A 22,500-nucleotide genomic window follows, 5' to 3' on the forward strand; every position below is an offset into this window, starting at 1 on the left:
GAAGACGGCTACACTTAACGTTGGATCTTCTGTTCTGGAAGATGGCTACACTTAAAAGACGAGACGAAAATGTTTTGTATAAAATAAAAACTAAGATAAAATCTCTCTTCATTTTCGTCTACAATTGTCTCTGATTTTTTCATCAGCTGTTACGCCTTTAAAATGTTCAGAACAAGTTCGTGGCTTCGCGCTGTTTAGTGTGTGCGTAGAAACAATTCGTCCACACGCCGCTCAAAAAATAAAAAATCCTGAGCACAAGTCCACCCCTGGTCTAGGCAGCTTTTTGTGTTAAATTGTATTTCCTGTCGCTGCGCAGGCTCTTTTATTGTACATGACAGCTTATGTCCCGATGACCGGTCTTTGCATTACGATTAAAAGCAGCATCAATAAAGTAAAAAATGTGATGTGCAGTCAGGTTTGAGTGAAACATATGTGAAACACTTTTTTTACTGAAATGTTTATCAGTAATAATCTCAGTAATAATGTGTTATTTTAAAAAAAAGACTACAATTTTTTGACTAAAAGGAGACTAAAATTAAAAGACTTTTAGTCGACTAAAACTTGACTAAGATACCTTGAGTTTTCTTTTGACTAAAACTAGACTAAGATGACGAGACTTTAGTCGACTAAAACTTGATTAACAAAAAAAGATATGTGAATGACTAAATATGACTAAAGCTAACAAGGACATTTGGCACAAGACTAAGACTAAATTAAAAATAGGTGACGAAATTAACACTAGTGAATAGTCTACAGACTGAATATGTAATAAATCTAAAAACGCCTCATGAGCAACAAATATTGTCATTTTTTTAAAGATAAAATTCCAACTTCATATTCGCAAATTCTTTTTTATCTGTTGTTGCATTCGTGTAGGATTGTGTTGGGATTTTTGGAGATTCATTCTATAATAAAATTACTGATTTATTTTCTTTAAAAATTTGTAGGCCGACAGAAAAGCAATTCATGTCATAAAAAGCAAAAAATTATTTATCAGAATAAAAGTATAAAACTAGAGTAAAACACGTTTCTGATCGTTTTTAAGTATGTTTTGAGGAACGATTCGCACCTACACAACATACAGAAACATATTTAATACGGCAACGACGAACAGAGTTTTCCGTTTAATAAAGATTCACTATTTACAAGGCATTTAGTTACTTAACAAACCTTTAGAAAACGTTTGTCTGAATGTCAAACAGGTTCCAGGTGTTTTAATGAAAATTACTGACAATAATTTTAAGTTTAATACAAACACTCATTAAAAAAAAAAGAGGGTTTTCTATTTTGGCTCTTTAAAGAGTTTGCTGGATAATGTAAGTGTCAAAAAATGATGCTTTAAAAAATAAGAGTTTAAATATTTGATGTAAACGATGTCTAAGTCAATATTTTATTATAATTATGATTATTATTATTATCATCCTGAATATTTAGTGAATACATTTCACATTTTTTTCACTCTTTTGCTCATAAAATCAAAGTTAGTGATAATTACTAATTAATAATCATTACTGTTCATATAAAAAAAAAAAATAAGCAAGTCAACTCCAAATCCCATGATACTTTGCTTGAGAAGGTAAGGAAGTGAAAGTGTGTTTTATTTATTTATTTATATCTTCTTTTTTTTTTTTTTTTGCCCAATGACAACTGGAACAACCAATCTGGTTCAGACCTCGAAATTTCGAAAGTCTTATGCCTTGTGGTGAGAGAGCATAAACGAGAATACACACTGAAGGAAGACATTCTCACACACACACACACACACGCACGCACAAACACACACACACACACACGCACACACACAGATTTGAAGCTTGAGGAGAGACACGCGTTCACAATGGGTACGTCTGATCTATTTCTATTGCTGCTACTTTTACTGTAAGTGGATAAAGATTTATTTATTGATAATGGTGAAGTGACAAGTAATGAAACAGTCATATAAAAGAAAGCACAAGAGAGAATAAAAAAGGATAAAGAAAAGGATAACGATACGAGTATAAACGTGTGTAAGGATCTAAAAACAAACTACACAATGTGATGGAATAAAAGACTTAATTATAGGAATGAAATGAAATTAATGCGATGTTAAATGAAAACAGTAAATTTGATCATGACAGACTCTGATGTTGGCTGTCTGACAGTTTGAAAATGTTTGATGAGCTCGAGGATGAAAGACAGATAGACAGAAGGAGCGAGAGAGCGATACAGGTCGATTCATAGAAATAAAAATGGAATTAGTGTGTTTTTGTGTGTGTGTGTGTGTGTGTGTGTGTGTGTGTGTGTGTGTGTGTGTGTGTGTGTGTGTGCACATGCTACTAGTGTATGGAAGAGATGGAAAGAGAGAGCGTGTGTCAGTAATAGAGAGACAGATGCATGGAGAGATACATTGATGGAGTGAGAGGAGCTTCAAGAGTTCACATGTGTGCGATTTGACACTTGGAGTCTGAATCATGAAAATTCCGAGTCCTAATTCTGTTTTTCTGCTATTCGATCATCCACTGTGGGAAAACCGTACGTTCGATCACGGTTAAAGAAAAATAAATCTTGATAAGAAAGCGCATTCTGAGAATTTATATACTCCAAATGTTCCCGGTGGAAGTTGATATGAATTTTGTCCACTTAGCTTGAAAGGTTGACGCGCGATAACGATCCGAAGGTTTAAATCAGAAATATGTTCAATTAAAATGTCAGATTAAGAAGCTACACATACGTAGTTATAACCCGGTAAATATATAAAATAAATTAAATATTATTCAGGATTCGATTTATATATTGTTGTTGGATGTATACAGTGTAGTTATTATAAGTAAGTAACGGTAATATAGTATTTTCTATTTATACGTGTAGGAAGAAATGTTTTTATTAATATTACAGATCAGAAATTGACATCATTAAGCTACTTTAGATTGTTTTGTGTGAATCTGGCATCTGACACGAAATCGAACACTTCAGGATTCGTGTGCAATATAATCCGACGTCTATTAAGTATATTAGGATAATCAGTGCGTTTTAATTGACAATATAAGGTGAGTTACAGCTAAATAAAGAGCCAGAGGTTGTATCACATAGCGCATGAACCCAGATATTTGTGTCTGTAGGCTGAAGTCAGGAAGTGGTTAAGGGAAACAGAAACACAGTACAGTAACGCAGCAAGCGTAAAATCCGACATCTGATAAATTTACATATGAAGTTTATCACAGGACCAATGCTTTATAGGCCAGGCATTAACTGCTGGATTTATTTATTTATTTATTCATTTATTTATTTATTTTTGAAATGCTAATAATTCCAGCCCAATTGTTTCAACGCTGTTCATCAGCACCAAAACATTAGATCAGCAGAAAACCGGACCGTTGTATATGTTTATGATCCAAACAGCCAATAACGTAGCAGCGATGCAATACATAATATTGTGCAGATAAAAATCAAGAGCTTCAGTTAATGTTCACAACAAAAAAAAATGTTATCTCAATGACTGTGGCATGGTTTATAGTGCCAGATGGTTTGGTTTGAGTATTTCAGGAACTGCTGATCTCCTGGGGTTTTAACACACAGCAGTGTCAGTCAGAATGAGCTGCATAAAAAAAACAAAAAAAACATCGAGTGTTCAGCAGAGGGAAACGATATGTTAATGTGAGAGAAAGAGAGAAGGGGTAGAGAGAGGGGTCAAAGGAGAATCTGCCGGGTTCTCAAAATAATCACTCTTTACAGCTGCGCTGAGCTGAAAAGCATCTCAGAACCTTGACGTCGTTCGGGTGAAAACGGTATCGTGTTCCACACGTCCGCTCTGGAAAGGTGAAGACAGGAAAAACGTTGCCTGTTTTTTTTTTTTTTTTACACCGTTGACCTGCCAAGATCCAGGAAGCATGAGTCACTTACAAGATGTTGCACTATTCTGTGTAAACTTTAGTCAGTGTTGTGTGTGAAAATCTCAGCTCAGCAGTTTATGTAAAACGCACCAACAGCCATTCAATTCACTGAGGTTACATGTTTTTCCCCCTGCGTCCCCATGTAATTTCATGTAATGCCTGAGCTGCTGCTCGGTGATATGCTGATCGGATCATCGTCTCTGTAACTGATTTGCGAACGTAGCACGAAAACTTTAAAGCCGTAAAGCAGGATTTGTAAATGTTCTGAATCTGAGTTGTGACTCATCGTGACCTCGTTGCTGCATTACAACACAAAAAATAAGCACTCCAGATAGACGCCCGGGTAGGAATTAAGATTAGCAATCAAAGTTCGGACGTGAAAAAATCAAACCCGTAAAGTGAGAATACGAGCAGAAGGTGCGAATAACAATTTGTGAATGACACGCGAGTCATTTGAATGAATCCTTTCACAGATTGAATCCTTTCACCTCGGTTTATTTTGATGCAGATTTGACATGCTTCATAATTATCCGACGTGGCCTAACAGCGTCTCTCAAGCGTTCTTGGGTTTAACCTTCGTTCTCATTTAATTTTAATTTTGACTGCAACATCACGATGATTCATTGTCATCTCACGTCGATTCAGAGTTTAGAGGTTTTTCCGTAAAACACAAGTAACAAAAATCAGCGTACAGCATGCTGGGTGTGTATGTGTCCCAGTTTGGCCTGGTTTGCCCCATGCATCTGTAGCGATGCGAATGAAATGCAGAAGTCAAATAATTAAGAGACTGCCGCAGCACAGGAAGTGTGTGATCTCGAAAGCGCAGCGTTCTCTGATATGTGTGGAAAGGAGCGGTGAAGTGAGGAAGGGGAAGTTGGGTAGGGTGCAGGCCACAGTCAGTCTATAATGAGACACAAAAGCTTTTTGCAAATGAAGAAACACACACACACACACATACACACTCGTACACACACACACACTTCAATAGTGCTGACATTTTGACAAGTCCAATGCTTGCAAAGTCATGTGACAGAAATATAGAATCTGTATCTGTAGGTGGTGTGAGTTAATGTTGCCATTACAGAGTTGAGGATTATAATAAAACTGCACATTCATTCAAAGTGTTTTATTCATCTTATTCAACACCAATTTCTTGTAACAGAGATTTCGGCAAAGAAACGTCTTTCTTTATTAAGATTTCTTTATGCTTAAAGTTTATGTTCTTTATGTTCTTAAAGAACAAGACATCGTCTTTTTTTTTTTTTTTTTTTTTTTAACCCCGTCTAACTGTGAAACTCAGATGAAACGGGTTAGTTCCTGTTCTCACTTTATAGACACTATAAACAGTAGTTCCCTGAAAAAGAAAATCATAAAAATAAAATAAAAAGTTCATTTTTCAGAGAAATTGTACAGTTCATTTTAGACCTCCTCTGTTCTGAAAAGCTACAGCTTTACCGCTTTCTGACTGCTACAAAGCGCTGACACTGGAGACTCGTTCTATTAATCTTCTGTTTGTCAATCTGTAATTAAAGGCTATTAAGTAATTAGAACAATTCCTGTTCGCCTGCTGACTAATCAGAGTGCTCTAAAGATTTATTTTTGCATCCTCTTACTTCCTTCTACAGCAGTTTATTCACGTTATCTCTTTTTCACCGGCCTTTATCACAGCGTATTGTCTCATTAGCCGTATATTTTTGTTCCTCACCCCCACCCCACTGATATTAATAGTGATAAGTGATCAGATATGTAACTGGTATGGTGTATATACACAACATGCACAAGAAAGCGTATGGAAATCCCCATGGTGTATACGTGCAGTAATATTTTATATTAGATTGAGGCGTCATGAAGCTGTGGTTTATATACACAGACAGGAAGCAAGGTTTGTAAGCATGCGGTTTCATATTAGAACAGTTCTCTCTCTCGCTCTCTCTCTCTCTCTCTCTCTCTCTCTCTCTCTCTCTCTCTTTCTATCTCTCTATCTCTCTCTTTCTCTCTCTTTCTCTCTCTCACTTGTTATAATCAGCGTTTTTTTTTCTCACAAGTGTTTGGTGTTGAAGTAAGAGTCAACGCAACTGCATGTTCTAAGGTCACAGATGTTCCTCCTTTATCACAACTAATTAAAAATTAGTCATATCATAATCACAATTATCTATTATCATACATATCACAATCTGCTATTAGATATTAATAGATATATAATATAAAAGATATTAATAATGATTCTGCACTGTACACGTATTCTTACTCAGATCACGACTCTGGGGTTCTTTTACTTCTTTACATTATGCATGTACATATAGATGATATATATATATGATATATATATATATATATATATATATATATATATATATATATATATATATATATATATATATATATATATATCATCAGCTCATCAGCTCAGTTAGATATCAGTAAGATAACTCTAATATGTAATTACAATAAAGTTGAATCTAATCTAATCTAATCTAATCTAATCTAATCTAATGTAATGCAATTCAAATTGACGTTCTATTGAATCATTCGGCATTCTGAAGCATCAAGCTGAACTTCTCTCGAACTGATCCGACTGACTCCTCTAACTCCAACCCTTATCTTTAAATCAGTGAGTAATTGGTTCCATTATAACTGTAAGCAACTTTATCTGCGTTTATTTGTGTTTATTTATTTATTTATTTTAATATATATATATATATATATATATATATATATATATATATATATATATATATATATATATATATATATATTAACATAAAAGTTCTAGATTTGAAACCTAAATAGAAATTTAAGTTAATTTTGAAGTTAATCCTGATCTAATTGGATGAAGGTTCTCTGGTCTGGAAAATTTTTTGACTGTATGAACTTCAGTAGATGAGTTATAAATAATAATGAATTTAGTCTGATTAAGAAACTTGTTTTGGTTAAGGAGTGTGTTTAATTGGCAAACGGTACCTGATCATTTGCTCTTATTGTAATAAACTAAGAATTAAAGTGTAATAGACTCAATAACACGCTTATTTATCCGCGAAGCGTTTGACAGAACGGAACAGCTTCGTTGCACAAGCGGCATTTGTTTGTACAGCATTGGAATCACCGCAGCGCTTTTCAAAGTGCACTGTAGATTTGTGTGTTTGCTGCTTGTGGTTTTACTGAAGAAGAGCGCGTGTGTGTGTGTGTGTGTAAAATGCATGTGTAAAGTGGAACACAATCAAAAACAAGATCACACGCCTAAAAACAACAGCAGCAGTGTGTATTTCTGTCCTCAACACCCATTTTGTGCAGGCTGTAACAAACACATGGCTCTAATTTCAGTGTCAGAGCCTCATGGAGAAGCGAGTGGTGAAGAAGAACACATAGATGTGTGTGAGGAGGAGAAAACGGAGGAGAATTCACAGACTCAGGTAGGACCATGAAATGTCGTGTTCAGCTGAAAATCATCCAATTTTTCTTTTTTCATGTTCGGCTCGATTTCACAAACAAACATCGTCATCACTAATTTGCCTGAAATAGTAAAGGAAATGTTACAATGTGCCGTACAGTGTGTGGACTGAGCACCTGATAAACACTCGTGTTAGTGTGTTGTGCTGTTGTAAGAAAATAATCAACGATGAGTGGCATAACGGTTTCCTCCGGGTACTCCGGTTTCCTCCCCCGGTCCAAAGACATGCATGGTAGGTTGATTGGCATCACTGGAAAATTGTCCGTAGTGTGTGATTGTGTGAGTGAATGAGAGTGTGTGTGTGCCCTGCGATGGGTTGGCACTCCGTCCAGGGTGTATCCTGCCTTGATGCCCAATGACGCCTGTGAGAGGCACAGGCTCCCCGTGACCGGAGGTAGTTCGGATAAGCGGTAGAAGATGAGTGAGAGTGAGTGAGGGTGGCATAACGAAGCGGAGTTACTTAACAGCAACTTGTACTTTTCTCATCACTTTCTCGTCTCTCATTTTGAATGAAATCGATCGAATCAAAATGGTCAGAATGACGTAACGGGAAAAGCTCAAAATTCCCATTGACTTTTATAACTTCTAAACCTTTCCATTCGTCAAACTCGAGACGGTCCTTCGTCATGTTTTTCCTCCTTAATCTGCTCTGATTTTACAAACCGATCGGAATTACGATTGACGGTTTTTCTGTAACGGAAGCTCAAACCTGGCCGAAATTCCCGTTGGCTTCCGTTGAAACACTTGAACTGTTATAACTTCTAAACCTTTCAATCTCCGTTCATCAAATTCGACACAGAACTTCAAGATGTTGTGACTTATCAAGCTGTGAAAAAAAAATCTTTATGTGAAAATTTCTATCTTTAAATCAGTTTGCGATTGGTTCGAAAACTTCCTGTTCTCGCTTACCTTATAGCAGCTACACGTCTGCGTGGCGTATAAACCGTCATTCTCTTAGCAACCGCACTTTTTATCCTTAAAAACACGCAGAGAAATAGTGAAACCGACTTACGGCTTTACCGCCGACTGTTACAAACGTCCATAGATGTGTGACTGCATTAAAACAAACATGCAGCCAGTTATCACTGTGTATGTATGAGCTGTTACTGTAGTGTGTGAATGTTCTTGTGATTTGCACAAGTTTACACGTTTCCTGCGTAGATAACGAATCCGCCTGGTTCGCTAATACGCAGAACACACCAAAGTTCTGATTCTAGGTCACACTGAGGTACAATTTCCAACATATTCACAGGAAAAAATACAGGATGACTCTGAACCTTCATACATGGAGGAATTCAGACTCAGCATACGAGCGCATGTTCAAAGAGCTGCTATGAGTCAGTGGCGGTTTTTTCCCCCCTTTCATATGCACTTATTACTTGCACGTCTTTTAAACTGATGTGTGTGTGTGTATATGTTCCAGTAGGTCAACACTCATCAGTGTTTTAGTATGATTATGCTTCTGTGAGTTTCAACATGCCGGTTCTTACTGTTTCGAATTTCTTCTCATGTTCTTGACCTGATTTGCCTTTTTATTCGACGATGAGCGTTTTTTTCTGGAAAGTGCGTGTGCTGTTTGTCATTAAAAGAAATTCCAGATAGGTTTGGAAAGTATGTTGGTCACCATTGTTGGTTGTGATAAAAACAAACCACTTCGGTGCGATAATATTGTCGCACAAGAACACACTTTGTGATGATTTACTCAAGTAGTTGAAGGAATATTTCAACAGAAATCGAATAGATCTTGCTGATGACGTTTGGCGATCGTGTTTGCCATCTTGGTTTTCCTACACAAAGAGGCTACGCAGCTAAGGTAGCTTAGCCGAACGTCAGCAAAACGCTCTACGTGATTTGCGACACATTCTGACTTGAAACACAAACACGTTTTTTTTTTACCTTGTCGCTATGTTGCTATGGCAGGCACTTATTTCCAGGGATTTCAGTACAGCGTAACAGATATTGCGTCATCAGGTAGGCGTGGCCTATTTGATCATCGAACCCTTACCCTAACCATAACCATAGTTTTTGGTTGCTTATTTGTTTTCTAAAATAGATCAACCTGTATGACTGTTTTGTCCTTCGTAGTATGCTGTTTTTTTTTTTTTTTTTTAAAGAACTCCGGAAACACGCCCACTTCACGTCGTGATAACGAAACCCCTTGAATTTAGTGCCTGCCATGTTGCTATGTGGCGGCCATCTTGAACGATCTCTCAATATACCGTTTACCACACTGTCCTCTAGGCTCCGCCTCCTCATTTTTAAGTGTGCCACAAAATCCTGCACCATGAGCATTGTATTTTTATTGATGGGAAAAGTTTAGGGTATTTTTTTAGACTTAATTCTGGCATCTGTAACGATGGCTGTGGAATTTACATTTTTTATCAAACGATTCCTTGAACTCTCGATTGATCTGTGACTCACTTGGGAGTGAAGTAACATTTTATTTTGTGTGCGCAACACCGTAATAGCTTGCGTCAGATTTCGGAAGCTGCACATTTCCAGCGGCGAGAGCTGCCCTTCCTGTCAGCGTCCTTTACATTCGCGGACTGACTTTCGTTCTGAGAAGGTACTGACGTGTCCCACGCACTGTTTTTTTTCTTTGCCCAATTTCAAATACGATGGAAATTTAAGGCAGTCTGCTTACGGCAAGTTTGTCGTGTCAAGCTGTTTTTAGTCGCGGTTTTGTCAGAGAGGGTGGGAGTGAGGTGGGGGAGGAGTGGAGCGGCAGTCGGACAACAAACTGTTTCCTGTTTGAAACCGGAATGTCGCATTGAACAGCTTTGTGGTCTGAAATATCAACGAAATACCTCCTCTTCGAACATCTGGAGCAATAATAAAGTATCTATTTCTCGGTTAAATCGAAAAAGGCTTTTTTTGGGTTTTGGGATCGAGTCAGATTCTCTTCACATTGCACAAGTTCCCAGATTCGATTTGCCTCACAGATTCCACGAATTAAAAAGACTTCTTTCTTCGAAACTGGGTTTTGTCAATTTCACAGGAAGTGTTTGTGCAGACGGCAGCCTCTGAATGCTGCGGCTGAAATTTCACTGAAGACGAGCCAAATCTGGTCAGAAGCTACGTGCTGACACTGAAGCTATCCTCAAAAAGTTTATGAAGAGGACAGTGTGATACTTTTGACTCATTTAGGGTTACCCCTTTGTGGCCCACATTTGCAATATTATCCCCTTGACAGAACGCAGAACAGGTTTCAGCTTTGTCTTCCAAATGACTCATTCATCTACCGAGAGAAGGGACCCACATCTTCGATATTACTCAGTCTCTGCAGCAGCCACCTCAACACTGACGATGTTAGTCATTTCAGAGGCCTGCTTCTGGGAAGGGCTGATATCTCTGAGGAACTTCAATTCACCCTGAAACCCTAAGAGTGAACATTTATTTACACGAGGCCCCCCGGACGACCGCTGCAGACGTCAAACGGAAAGTCGAGGGTTTACTGTACAAGCTCTAGCTGAGCTCACTGGTGCGGCGGATTTTTATTTCCAGAAGATATTGGATGTGCTGATAGAAATTCCCGTTATAGACAAATCACAAGCGATAACCGATACCAGACGATGCCCTGAAATTGTTCCGACGCACGACATCACATGCGACTTATCAACCCATGGCCACTTTATTAGAAACCTATATTAGAATACTAGTGTTTGGTTTGCGTTTGACTTTGAGACTCTGGGTCACGGTGACAGGAATTCGTCGGAACCCTGAGGCATTACGATGGAGTCACATCTGGAGATCAAATCCAGTTTCCGAAGACATTCTGACACGGTACATGATCATTCTGGACTACGCCTCGTACGCAGATGTGAGGCTGTGGCTTTCAAATGGCTTTTCCACAACCACCTCCGACACCACCAGCCTTCTGAACTGTTGAAATCGAGATCCCGACGAATTCATTCTTCTTTTATTTAATCTTCTACGCTAAATGTATTTATTCCACAAAAATGAACAATAAATAAAAGCTATATAAGCTTACAATAAATAAATAAAAAAATAAATAAACTTGTTGCAGAAGCAGCGATGCATTCATTCAAGTTCTTTTATTTATTGTAAGTTTACACTGTTACATGTACACTTTATCTATCTATCTATCTATCTATCTATCTATCTATCTATCTATCTATCTATCTATCTATCTATCTATCTATAGGAGAAAGATACTCATCGATCAAACGTCACCAACAGTCTTGCAGTATTCTACCTCCATGCCCTATAACACACAAACACACACACACGCGCACACACACTAAGACCCATCTTTTGTGAGTCACTTTTTAAAGGAGTAAAAAGCATATTTTTTTTCTCTCTCTCTTTTTCCACTCTGTACTTTTTTGCTCATATGTCATTTCATGCAACTCCTGGTCTGAATAATATCAGTTGAATTCAGGAGCGAATGATCTCTCACTGCCACACCGACCACAATTCTTTCCTCACTTCATAAAAACGCTGTAGAACGGTTGAGCGTGTGATTGATCCTGTGACAGTTGGTGTGTGTTTGTGCTGCCCTGGTGTTTTCATTTCCTGCTTTGTGGCCTGCATCTCACTGAGTCTCATTGTCTCCGCTGTTTATTTATTCAGGTTGCCACTTAAACACACTTCCACTTTTGACTTGACCACACTAGACATCCTGGCATCTTTTTTTTGCTGATATTCACTTGTTTTTTTGCCACATACAGCTCATCTTCCATGGGAAAGGAACTGTTTGCCATTAAAGATTTTACACCTAATAAATATGTTGTTACAACAGATATTAATGATTCAGAATGAATCTGGACTGCTGAATATTTCAACACGCTTCTGTTGCTGTCACACCAACAATCATCCAGTTTTAACTCTGCTGGGATTATACATAGCTTTTTATTATACAGTTCACATCTAATCAGAACTTTTTTTTTGTTGTTCTTTTTTTTCTGCCTATTTCTGTTTCTATCTCTTTCTTTTCTGTTACAACACGTGAAAGCGTAATAGCGTAAAAAACGTAACAAGCAATTTTTCTGATGTTATTGCAGAAAAAAAACACAGTGTTGAAATTTGAAGCGTGATCCTGAGTTTCCTCAGGTTTCTGTCTGTCACGTTGTGTGGGTTTCCTTCAGGTTCTCTGGTATCTTTCTTTCCTACAAAAAACACACTAGCAGGTGGATTGGTGAAGATAAATTCTGCCTAGGTGTGTGTGTGTGTCCGTGTCCTTGTCCAGGATGTTCTCCCACCTTATGCCCAGTGTTCCCAGTAAAGACTCCAGCTCTGCTGTGACACTGACCAGTCTATAATTTCCGGCTTCATGAAATCCCTTCGTTCCTTTACTACTTTAGACATGAATATTGCATAGTCGACATTGATGTTGCATAATTCCAGCAATTTCCCTCGTTTCACCAGCGTGTTCTTTCAGACTTCTCCATGTTCAAGTCCTTATGACATCAGCTGTTTCTTTATAGGAAGAAAAAGACAGAATTTTTCACAGGAAAATATAAAGGTATATAATATAGAGGTGTTCCGAGGATGATGATGATGATGATGATGATTATTATTATTATTAGTTCCTTTATGTGACAGTTTCAAATAAACCTAAAATAAAATAAAAATCGGTATGAAATGAGAATAAAGTCATTTAAACCACAGCGAGATGAGATAATCAGGATGAAGTTTGAACCTTGAATCGTGAATTATGTGTTCTGAAAAAAAATCATTCTAAATGTAAATAAATAAAAAAGTACATGTGACAATATATGAATCATGTTAAACAAAACAAAAAATCAAGTGGAAATCAAGGAATCGTGTGCGAGGGCCACTTGATAAAACCAAAGAAATTGTGAAAATAAATGAATCATGTATGAAAATTTACATAAGAAATGACCGGAATCATATCTGCTGATTCACATGCGAAATTAAAGGAATAGTTCAAAAGAGTCACTTGCGTATGTTGAGGAATCTTTTGCAGGAGTCACCTGTAAAATAAATGAAGCGACTAAAAATATTTAAATAAGTAAATTGTGAAGAGTAAATCAAAGAAGAGTCATTTGTGAATGTAAAGGAAGCATGTGTTATAAATGAAGTGGCAAATAAATCAATCAAAAAAATTAAATCTCGTTGTAATGCGTGTGAAATAAAATTTCAATTTTACATCCGAATATTGTGATCGTTCGATCTAAATCAAAGCTCGGGGTGAAAGCATCTCGCTACATGTCACACGTATTAACATAATGAACACACACCTTTATGTTAAGCTGAAAACGTGACTTGTTATGAAAAGGGTTAAAAGAGTTCTCTTTTAATTCAGGACACAATTGTAGACTTAGAGTATTTGTGTTGATTGTCTTATATGCCATACTGTGTGTGTGTGTATGTCTGTGCTTTTACTGTTGAGAGTGAGAGTGCAGTCTAGTGCAGAGGCCTCTGTGTGTGAAACCCCTGATAGGTTTCGCTTCAAACAGGATGACAGCTTAGGTGTTCAAAGCGATGAAGAAAAAGAACAAGAAGCAGAAGAAAAAAACAAAAAAAAAAACACACACATTCTCAGTTTTACTATGAATCGTCCCGGAAGGAGGTGATATGAACCCACATTCACCTGAAATTTGAGGAGATGATGAGAAAGTGAATCAGAATGGGTTTTTTTTTCTTAATGTGTGAATTTTGTTTATATGAAAGTGAAATTCAAAGCAATCGACTCAATCAAAAAGAAAAGAAAAAAGAGAAGTGTCTTCCTGTAAGTGGAAATAGAAAACAAAAAAGTTCTCACTTTTTTATATTGCGCTGGAATTTTAGGGGATTATTGTTCATCGGCGGTGTTGTACTTTAGGTACGTCTGTCGATCCTTTGGAATCTGAGTGTTTTAATTCATTTGTTTATTCTTTCTTTTTTCTTTCTTCTTTAGATCAACAGGGAAATGGCGAGTTCTGAACTGACCAATGGGAGCGCAGAGGAGACCAAGTCTGGCCAATCAGAGAGTGAGGAGAGGGCGTTTATCATGAACCTGTATCGGTTTATGAAGGAAAGAGGCACACCCATCGAGAGAATTCCTCATCTCGGCTTTAAACAGAGTGAGTAAAGCAACGTGTGCTTGGTGTTAATGTTAATGTTAATCTTAAGGAATCATGTGCAGGCCTCACCTGTGAAATAAATGAATCATGAGCCAAGAGTCACGAATCATGTAAATATCCACATATGAAAATTAAAGGAATCATTTGAAAGAGTCATTTGTAAAAACGCATGAATCGTGTGCGAATATCCACATATGAAAAATATGAATCGATTGAAAGAATCAAAAACGAAAGTAAATTAAAAATTAAAATGAAAGGAATTGTTTGGAAGAGTCACTTGGAAGAGTTAATGTTATTAGTTTATAATGTTATATTAGTGTATATTAAGGAATCGTGTGCAAGGGTCGTTAATAGGGTGTTAATATTTTTACATATACTGCAGTTTCTAGGACGTACAAATAAGAAACAGCATTTTCAGTTGTTAACATTAACACTAACAATGATTTGTGCAATCATTTGTGATTTTGATGATAACATATAAATTAAAGTACAGATAGTAACATTGAAAAGAATCGAACGCTGGATACCGACGTTGGTTGGTTGTCGACGTCATGGATAAATTTGTATTTTGTTTACTGAGGAAAAAAAATTGTTAGAACTTTATTAGTAAATCTTTGTTTACTCTTTGTGTGTGTTTCAGTTAACCTGTGGAAAATCTACAAGGCTGTGGAGATACTCGGAGGCTACGAGTCGGTAAGTTTGCATGCAAACACAAACACAAAAAACACACACATAGACACAGACAAACAGAAAAGCTCCATCAGCTCTCGTAGCATCTCGTAAACACCTCGCTGCGCTTTGGTCAGCAGCTCTTCGAGATGGAGGTTTTACTGTGCTGTGTGTTTCTGTGGCCATCACTTTGCTCTCGTTCCATCTCTGAAGTGGAAACTTAAGCTTGTCCTGAATTCACTTTCAAAGCTTTGGCCGTTAAAACCACAACGCGAGCTCGGGGAGGGGGTCCAACTTCCTATCTCAGACATCCTGAAGCTATTTGCAAGACCCTCTGCCCACCTCTGCTTTTTTTTTTCTTTTATACCGCTCACTCAGAAAGTTTCCACTCGCTCAAGTGTCTGTGGTTAGAGCGGGTCTCTCCATGCTAGCCAGCTTTACTTATCAAAGATCTGAGGAGATGAACGTGTGCACCTACCTGCTTTCTTTTAAGCGTTCTTAGAAAAATAACGTGTGTAAATGTTTTTAAAATAACTAAAAATTCTAAAATAACACGCTTTAGCGAAAGCCCGCTCAGATCAAAACACACAGATGTGTGAGAACATTTTCTAAAACACTAAATTATTACATTATGACTAAGAAGACTCAGGATAGTTTAGATAATCACACAGATATTGTGTTACTCATAACACGCCACAGTACACAAACACACAATCGCACAATTAGTCACTGCAGGTTTATCGGTGTGACCGTGAGCGAGCGTCGATCATATAAATCGATCGCTTACTAATCGCAATACTGAGAGTTCCAGTAAAATCTGAAACATTTCGTGTATACCACAGTGCTGCTCGGTTCTCAGTCACTCAGAAGAAAGTCCGTTCTGATTGCTTTTCTCAGTAAAGAAAAAAAAACCACGTGTGAAATCACTGATATGGTGAAACGTTATCATCGATGGAAGGAGTCTCTAGTGTTGGAGTTGCGTAAGAGTCTGATGTAAAGCTGTAACGTTGGATTTCTTTGACAGAGGACAGTGAGTGAGGGAGCAGATGTTGAGAGCCGCTATGGCGTAAATGACATGGATTTAGTTTTTTCAACAACATTAAATGAAAAACATTAAAAGAATAAAAAGAACCGCATCAAAATATAAATAAAAGTTGGAATCATTGGTTGTGGAATAACAGGAGCCTAATTACAACGTGTGAGTGATTTCCCGCTATTTTACTCCTCCCATAGAGTAACTTTTGTTATCACAGTGTGTGTTCTTACTGTGTGTGTTTGTGTGTGTGTTGCCAGGTGACGACCCGGCGGTTGTGGAAGAACGTATATGATGAGTTGGGAGGTAGTCCGGGCAGCACCAGCGCTGCTACCTGCACTCGCAGACATTATGAAAGGTAAAATCCATCAAACAAGCGCTAGGTATAGCAAAATAATCCGACGTGATGGATATGAATGGATTTATTTCAGATTCATGTGATGATCGATCCTGTAGGATTTTCTATTCCTTTTCTTATTACCACGGTCGTCTAGAATTAGCAGACAGTTTTGTGCTATTCCAGACAAACATGTTTCTGGAATGGGGTTTGATACGACGTCTCGTCGTTGAGTCATCACATACGCATGAGATATCATCACTTTCTTTGACAGGCACTTCAGTACATGGTATCTGATCATACTTCATCATCATCATCACCCAGATGAGGAAGATATCTTTCTCATTGGGATACATTCAAAATCTGAATTTATACATTTCTGTAAATCAGCATTGGGACAATTGTTAACAATTCTATACAAGGTGAAATTGAACTGAATCGAATCATCGGTTCAGTTCAGCTGCATGTGTTTTGATGACATCGCTGTGATGTCATCAATGTAATGTCAAAGATGTCATCAGAACAATTCAAGACGTTATTCATTCATTCATTCATTCATTCATTCATTCATTTTCTACCACTTATCCAAACTACCTCGGGTCACGGGGAGCCTGTGCCTATCTCAGGCGTCATCGGGCATCAAGGCAGGATACACCCTGGACGGAGTGCCAACCCATCACAGGGCACACACACACACTCTCATTCACTCACGCACTCACACACTACAGACAATTTTCCAGAGATGCCAATCAACCTACCATGCATGTCTTTGGACCGGTGAGGAAACCGGAGTACCCGGAGGAAACCCCCGAGGCACGGGGAGAACATGCAAAAATTTTATTATTGTAAAACAATGATGCTGTGATGAATTGATGCTGGATACTACAGTAGATATTAAAATCTATCTTGCAGAATTAGACTGGAATTTGGAAGTAAAATAACATGATGTAGGTATTTGACAAGTCCACATGTCTGCTATGTCATGGAGAAAAGTCTTAGCTCCAGCATGAGAGAATGGAAGTGAGAAACGTAATGTAGAAACAATCAAAACTGAGATATTATAAAGTGCTCAATAACGGAACAGATCTTTTATTTATTTACTGATGGTCCGTGCAACAAAGCGAAGTCTCAGAAATTTCAAATCTCTGATTGAAATCGCAACAGGAATGTGACGGTGGTGGCTCGATGGTTCGTGAAGAGTTTCAAAACCGAAAGGAATCTGGTGTTGGGATTTTATACCCAGGAGTTTCACAACATTCACGGTTGTGTCTGTCCTTTCTCACAACAGGTTAGTTCTACCTTACGAAAGGCATCGGAGGGGAGAGGAAGACAAGCCACTTCCTCCATCTAAACCTCGTAAACAGTACAAGAGGAGTGAAGAGGGCAAGGGCAAAAACGAGAGCAAGAAAAGACGCAGAGGAGATGGAGATGATCCTGAGGTAAAATTTTACAAAAAACAAAAAAAAAACACATTGTATTCATTGTGCATTTGCATTTAAGGGCTTAGTCCGTAATAAAATGTGGTTTCAGTAGCAAAATATTTTTACCTTTTATCTTATCTTCCATTCCATAACAATACATTTTTTTTTCCCTGAAACTAACCCAAATACCATTTAGAATCTCTTTGATGCTAGAATACGAATTGCTCGCTCAAATATATGTCATGCTGAGAAATACCACAGGAAGTCAGACAAGATAATGAGCATGTAGATTAACTTCAGTTGAACTTCCTGTGTGTTTTATCTCAACGGCTTGAGATGTTTCTAAGGAAAACCTGAGGATTTTTCCAATCTGTATTCTTTCACATGTGAGTTGCGTCTGATATCGACGTTGGAGCTTGTTTAGTTGTTAAGTTGTTTTACTCGGAATCCTGTTTGATATGGAAACCCCTTTAACATGGAGAAAATAAAATATTGGGCTATATTTTGATTAGTGTGTTAGAGTAGGTAGTAGGAGTCGAATTAAAAGCAAAAAGTCTGAGATGAACTTTTAAACTATTCTGATGGGCTTCTTGAACTTTACTCTAAAACGTGTGTGTGTGTGTGTTGTTTATCAGGAAGTCCTGAAAGGAAGTCACCCCTGTGAGAGAGGAGTGTGTTCTCACTCTGGACCATGGCCGGTTTCTTCAGATAATTCGGATAATGACCAGGTCTCACCTCAAGACATGTGCCTCAGAGAGAAGCCTCTTCTTCAGCCACTAGTCCCTGCCCTTGTTATTTCCCCTCTGGAGAAAAAGAAGCGTCTGGCGCAGGCAAGCTTGAGCATAGCTCCCCCTGCTGGCTTGGAGGATGGAACAGAACCTGAGAGACCATCTGTGATTCACCTGTCACATATGTCTACACCTTCCGGACACGAAAGTCACGCTTCTGACAGCTCGCCCCTGCCTCTCTCCTCCCCCTCACCTTCACGGAGCAACTCCCCTTTCTCCGTGTCCTCTGAGGACTGTGCAACCGTTCCAATCCAGAAGACACCAGTTCCAGAAACGAAGAAGCATAAACCAGCACGCTTCGGAGCTTCTCCTAAATCTATTGGGCGTGTGTGCCAGCCGTTACCCCTCATCCATTACCCCTGCCCCAAAGATATGTCCTCTTTGCCACGCCAACTTCACCACAGCTTCCTGAACCTCACATCTACATACCCAGACAAAACACAGAGACACCCATCAGTCCGGATACCCATGGTGCCTCAAGCTAATTCAAGCTTCACCAAGGTCGTCCCTCGCTCCCACGACCACTGGAGGCCAGTGTCATTCCATTCACTATATAAAAACCACACTCCCAATTCCAAGAGGCCAAGTAGCACAGAAAAGATCCCGTCTACTCTACGCTTCCCAGATCGGAATGACAAATCCAAGATGGTGGTTCCCAAGCCAATGCCGACGCAGCAGTACCTTGTGCACCAAACCGGATTGCCCACCTTGCCATACCTGCTGTCAGGTTTCAACCGGCCCGGAGCGGAGGCGCTGGAACAGATGAAAGCTTTACCCTTTCAACCCATTCTCTTCCCTCATCTCAGCATTCCTCAGTCCCAGACTCATCCCACACATCCCCTGCAGGGTCCCTTTCCCGGGCCGTACGAGGCCACGTTGCGTCCTTACCCGTACCCGGTGCCGGTCTGGCATCCACCTGCCGGATTCAGCATGGCAACACTGCAGCCATATTAACCCCTGCAACTTGGATTGGATTGTCACCTGTTTGTAGTGGTTATAGCTTGACACAGGGTCATTATAATGTAGCTTATGTTATGTTATGCATAAGAAATTCACACCAGTAGTCATTTTACTTCCACTATGTATGATGACTTGAATCTCTTGACAAATGTTTTTTTTAATTCAATGTTATTTGTTTATCTCAACTTAAAATACAGATTTCCACATCACATCAGCTTCTTATCACTTCAGAATCCTCCGGATTTGATCGGGCGCAGGTTAAAATTAGAGATAGCAGTTCACAAGGCATATTTTTCCTTAAAAGATCTTTTTCTCTGATGATGTGATAGAAAAATCTCATTTTTAAGTACTGAATGCTACTAAACTGTAAGAAACCATAAGTAATATTAGTAATAATTAAAAACAAACAAGAATATTATCGATCTATTACTTCGCACTACTGACCGAATCCTTCCAATGAAGTAATGTGTTTGTTAACATGTATATTTTTTACTGTGTATATAATATATTTTTTTTATTAAATAAATTTGCTGTGTATAAAATTCCTCTCAGGTTTGACAAACGTTATACTGTGTAGTGCACTGAACTGAAATAAATGAACTATTTTGTTGCACTCTAGTAAATTTAATGGAAGCAATCGAAGTTAAAATGATTGACAGTGTAGGAACAATGTTCCAAAATTGCACCAGTTGCTATTGCTTTGTATATGTTGTATAAAGACTTTGCAGTTGTATTAATGTTGTAGCGCCCCCTATTGGCCAGAGTGCTAAATCTGAGTCTCTCTCTCTCTCTCTCTCTCTCTCTCTCTCTCTCTCTCTATCTCTCTCTCTCTCTCTCTCTCTCTCTCTCTCTCAACCTGACAGTCATTAATAAAACAAAATGCCCCAGTACATTATACGTTTCTGTTGTCTAACCAGATGTGACGGAAATGGGCAAACCCTTGTCATATCTGACTAAAAACAGTTCTGAATGAGATGTCTGGTAATTTCACACACACACACACACACACACACACACACACACACACACACACACACACACACACCAACAATAATAATAATAATAATAATAATAATAATAATAATAATAATAATAATAATAATAATAATAATAGGGGGGCACGGTGGCTTAGTGGTTAGCACGTTCGCCTCACACCTCCAGGGTCGGGGTTTCGATTCCCACCTCCACCTTGTGTGTGTGGAGTTTGCATGTTCTCCCCATGCCTCGGGGGTTTCCTCCGGGTACTCCGGTTTCCTCCCTCAGTCCAAAGACATGCATGGTAGGTTGATTGGCATCTCTGGAAAATTGTCCCTAGTGTGTGATTGCGTGAGTGAATGAGAGTGTGTGTGTGTGTGTGTGCCCTGTGATGGGTTGGCACTCCGTCCAGGGTGTATCCTGCCTTGATGCCCGATGACGCCTGAGATAGGCACAGGCTCCCCGTGACCCGAGGTAGTTCGGATAAGCGGTAGAAGATGAATGAATAATAATAATAATAGGAAGAAAAAGAAGAATTGTTATTGTTATGATCATATATTATTATTAATATATTCTTATATATATTATTATTATAGTTATTAGTATTTATATATGTTAATAATAATATATTATCATTAATATATATATAATATTATATATATATATATATATATATATATATATATATATATATATATATATATATATATATATATATATATAATATTATACAGGGAGTGCAGAATTATTAGGCAAATGAGTATTTTGACCACATCATCCTCTTTATGCATGTTGTCTTACTCCAAGCTGTATAGGCTCGAAAGCCTACAACCAATTAAGCATATTAGGTGATGTGCATCTCTGTAATGAGAAGGGGTGTGGTCTAATGACATCTACACCCTATATCAGGTGTGCATAATTATTAGGCAACTTCCTTTCCTTTGGCAAAATGGGTCAAAAGAAGGACTTGACAGGCTCCGAAAAGTCAAAAATAGTGAGATATCTTGCAGAGGGATGCAGCACTCTTAAAATTGCCAAGCTTCTGAAGCGTGATCATCGAACAATCAAGCGTTTCATTCAAAATAGTCAACAGGGTCGCAAGAAGCGTGTGGAAAAACCAAGGCGCAAAATAACTGCCCATGAACTGAGAAAAGTCAAGCGTGCAGCTGCCAAGATGCCACTTGCCACCAGTTTTGCCATATTTCAGAGCTGCAACATCACTGGAGTGCCCAAAAGCACAAGGTGTGCAATACTCAGAGACATGGCCAAGGTAAGAAAGGCTGAAAAATGACCACCACTGAACAAGACACACAAGCTGAAACGTCAAGACTGGGCCAAGAAATATCTGAAGACTGATTTTTCTAAGGTTTTATGGACTGATGAAATGAGAGTGAGTCTTGATGGGCCAGATGGATGGGCTCGTGGCTGGATCGGTAAAGGGCAGAGAGCTCCAGTCCGACTGAGACGCCAGCAAGGTGGAGGTGGAGTACTGGTTTGGGCTGGTATCATCAAAGATGAGCTTGTGGGGCCTTTTCGGGTTGAGGATGGGGTCAAGCTCAACTCCCAGTCCTACTGCCAGTTTCTGGAAGACACCTTCTTCAAGCAGTGGTACAGGAAGAAGTCTGCATCCTTCAAGAAAAACATGATTTTCATGCAGGACAATGCTCCATCACACGCGTCCAAGTACTCCACAGCATGGCTGGCAAGAAAGGGTCTAAAAGAAGAAAAACTAATGACATGGCCTCCTTGTTCACCTGATCTGAACCCCATAGAGAACCTGTGGTCCATCATCAAATGTGAGATTTACAAGGAGGGAAAACAGTACACCTCTCTGAAGAGTGTCTGGGAGGCTGTGGTTGCTGCTGCACGCAATGTTGACGGTGAACAGATCAAAACACTGACAGAATCCATGGATGGCAGGCTTTTGAGTGTCCTTGCAAAGAAAGGTGGC

The 22,500-nt window shown here is 38.6% G+C and overlaps 1 protein-coding gene across 3 annotated transcripts; it reads left to right on the plus strand.

The window, feature by feature from the left end:
- The first annotated feature begins 1,707 nt into the window (after positions 1–1,707).
- Positions 1,708–20,187, plus strand: arid5a (AT-rich interactive domain 5A). Of its 3 annotated transcripts, XM_060882066.1 has the most exons (7): positions 1,708–1,841; positions 7,191–7,279; positions 14,201–14,366; positions 15,007–15,059; positions 16,329–16,426; positions 17,694–17,844; positions 18,462–20,187. In XM_060882066.1, the coding sequence occupies exons 1-7, from the start codon at positions 1,838–1,840 to the stop codon at positions 19,566–19,568; spliced, it is 1,668 nt and encodes a 555-aa protein (XP_060738049.1). In that variant the 5' UTR covers positions 1,708–1,837; the 3' UTR covers positions 19,569–20,187. The 3 variants fall into 3 exon arrangements, with proteins under 3 accessions (XP_060738049.1, XP_060738050.1, XP_060738048.1); XM_060882067.1 differs by lacking the exon at positions 7,191–7,279 and having other exon boundaries at positions 1,720–1,841; XM_060882065.1 differs by lacking the exon at positions 1,708–1,841 and having other exon boundaries at positions 7,052–7,279.
- Positions 20,188–22,500: the final 2,313 nt, after the last annotated feature.

This window comes from Tachysurus vachellii, chromosome 11 (assembly GCF_030014155.1).
Source record: "Tachysurus vachellii isolate PV-2020 chromosome 11, HZAU_Pvac_v1, whole genome shotgun sequence".
NCBI classification, from domain to species: domain Eukaryota; kingdom Metazoa; phylum Chordata; class Actinopteri; order Siluriformes; family Bagridae; genus Tachysurus; species Tachysurus vachellii.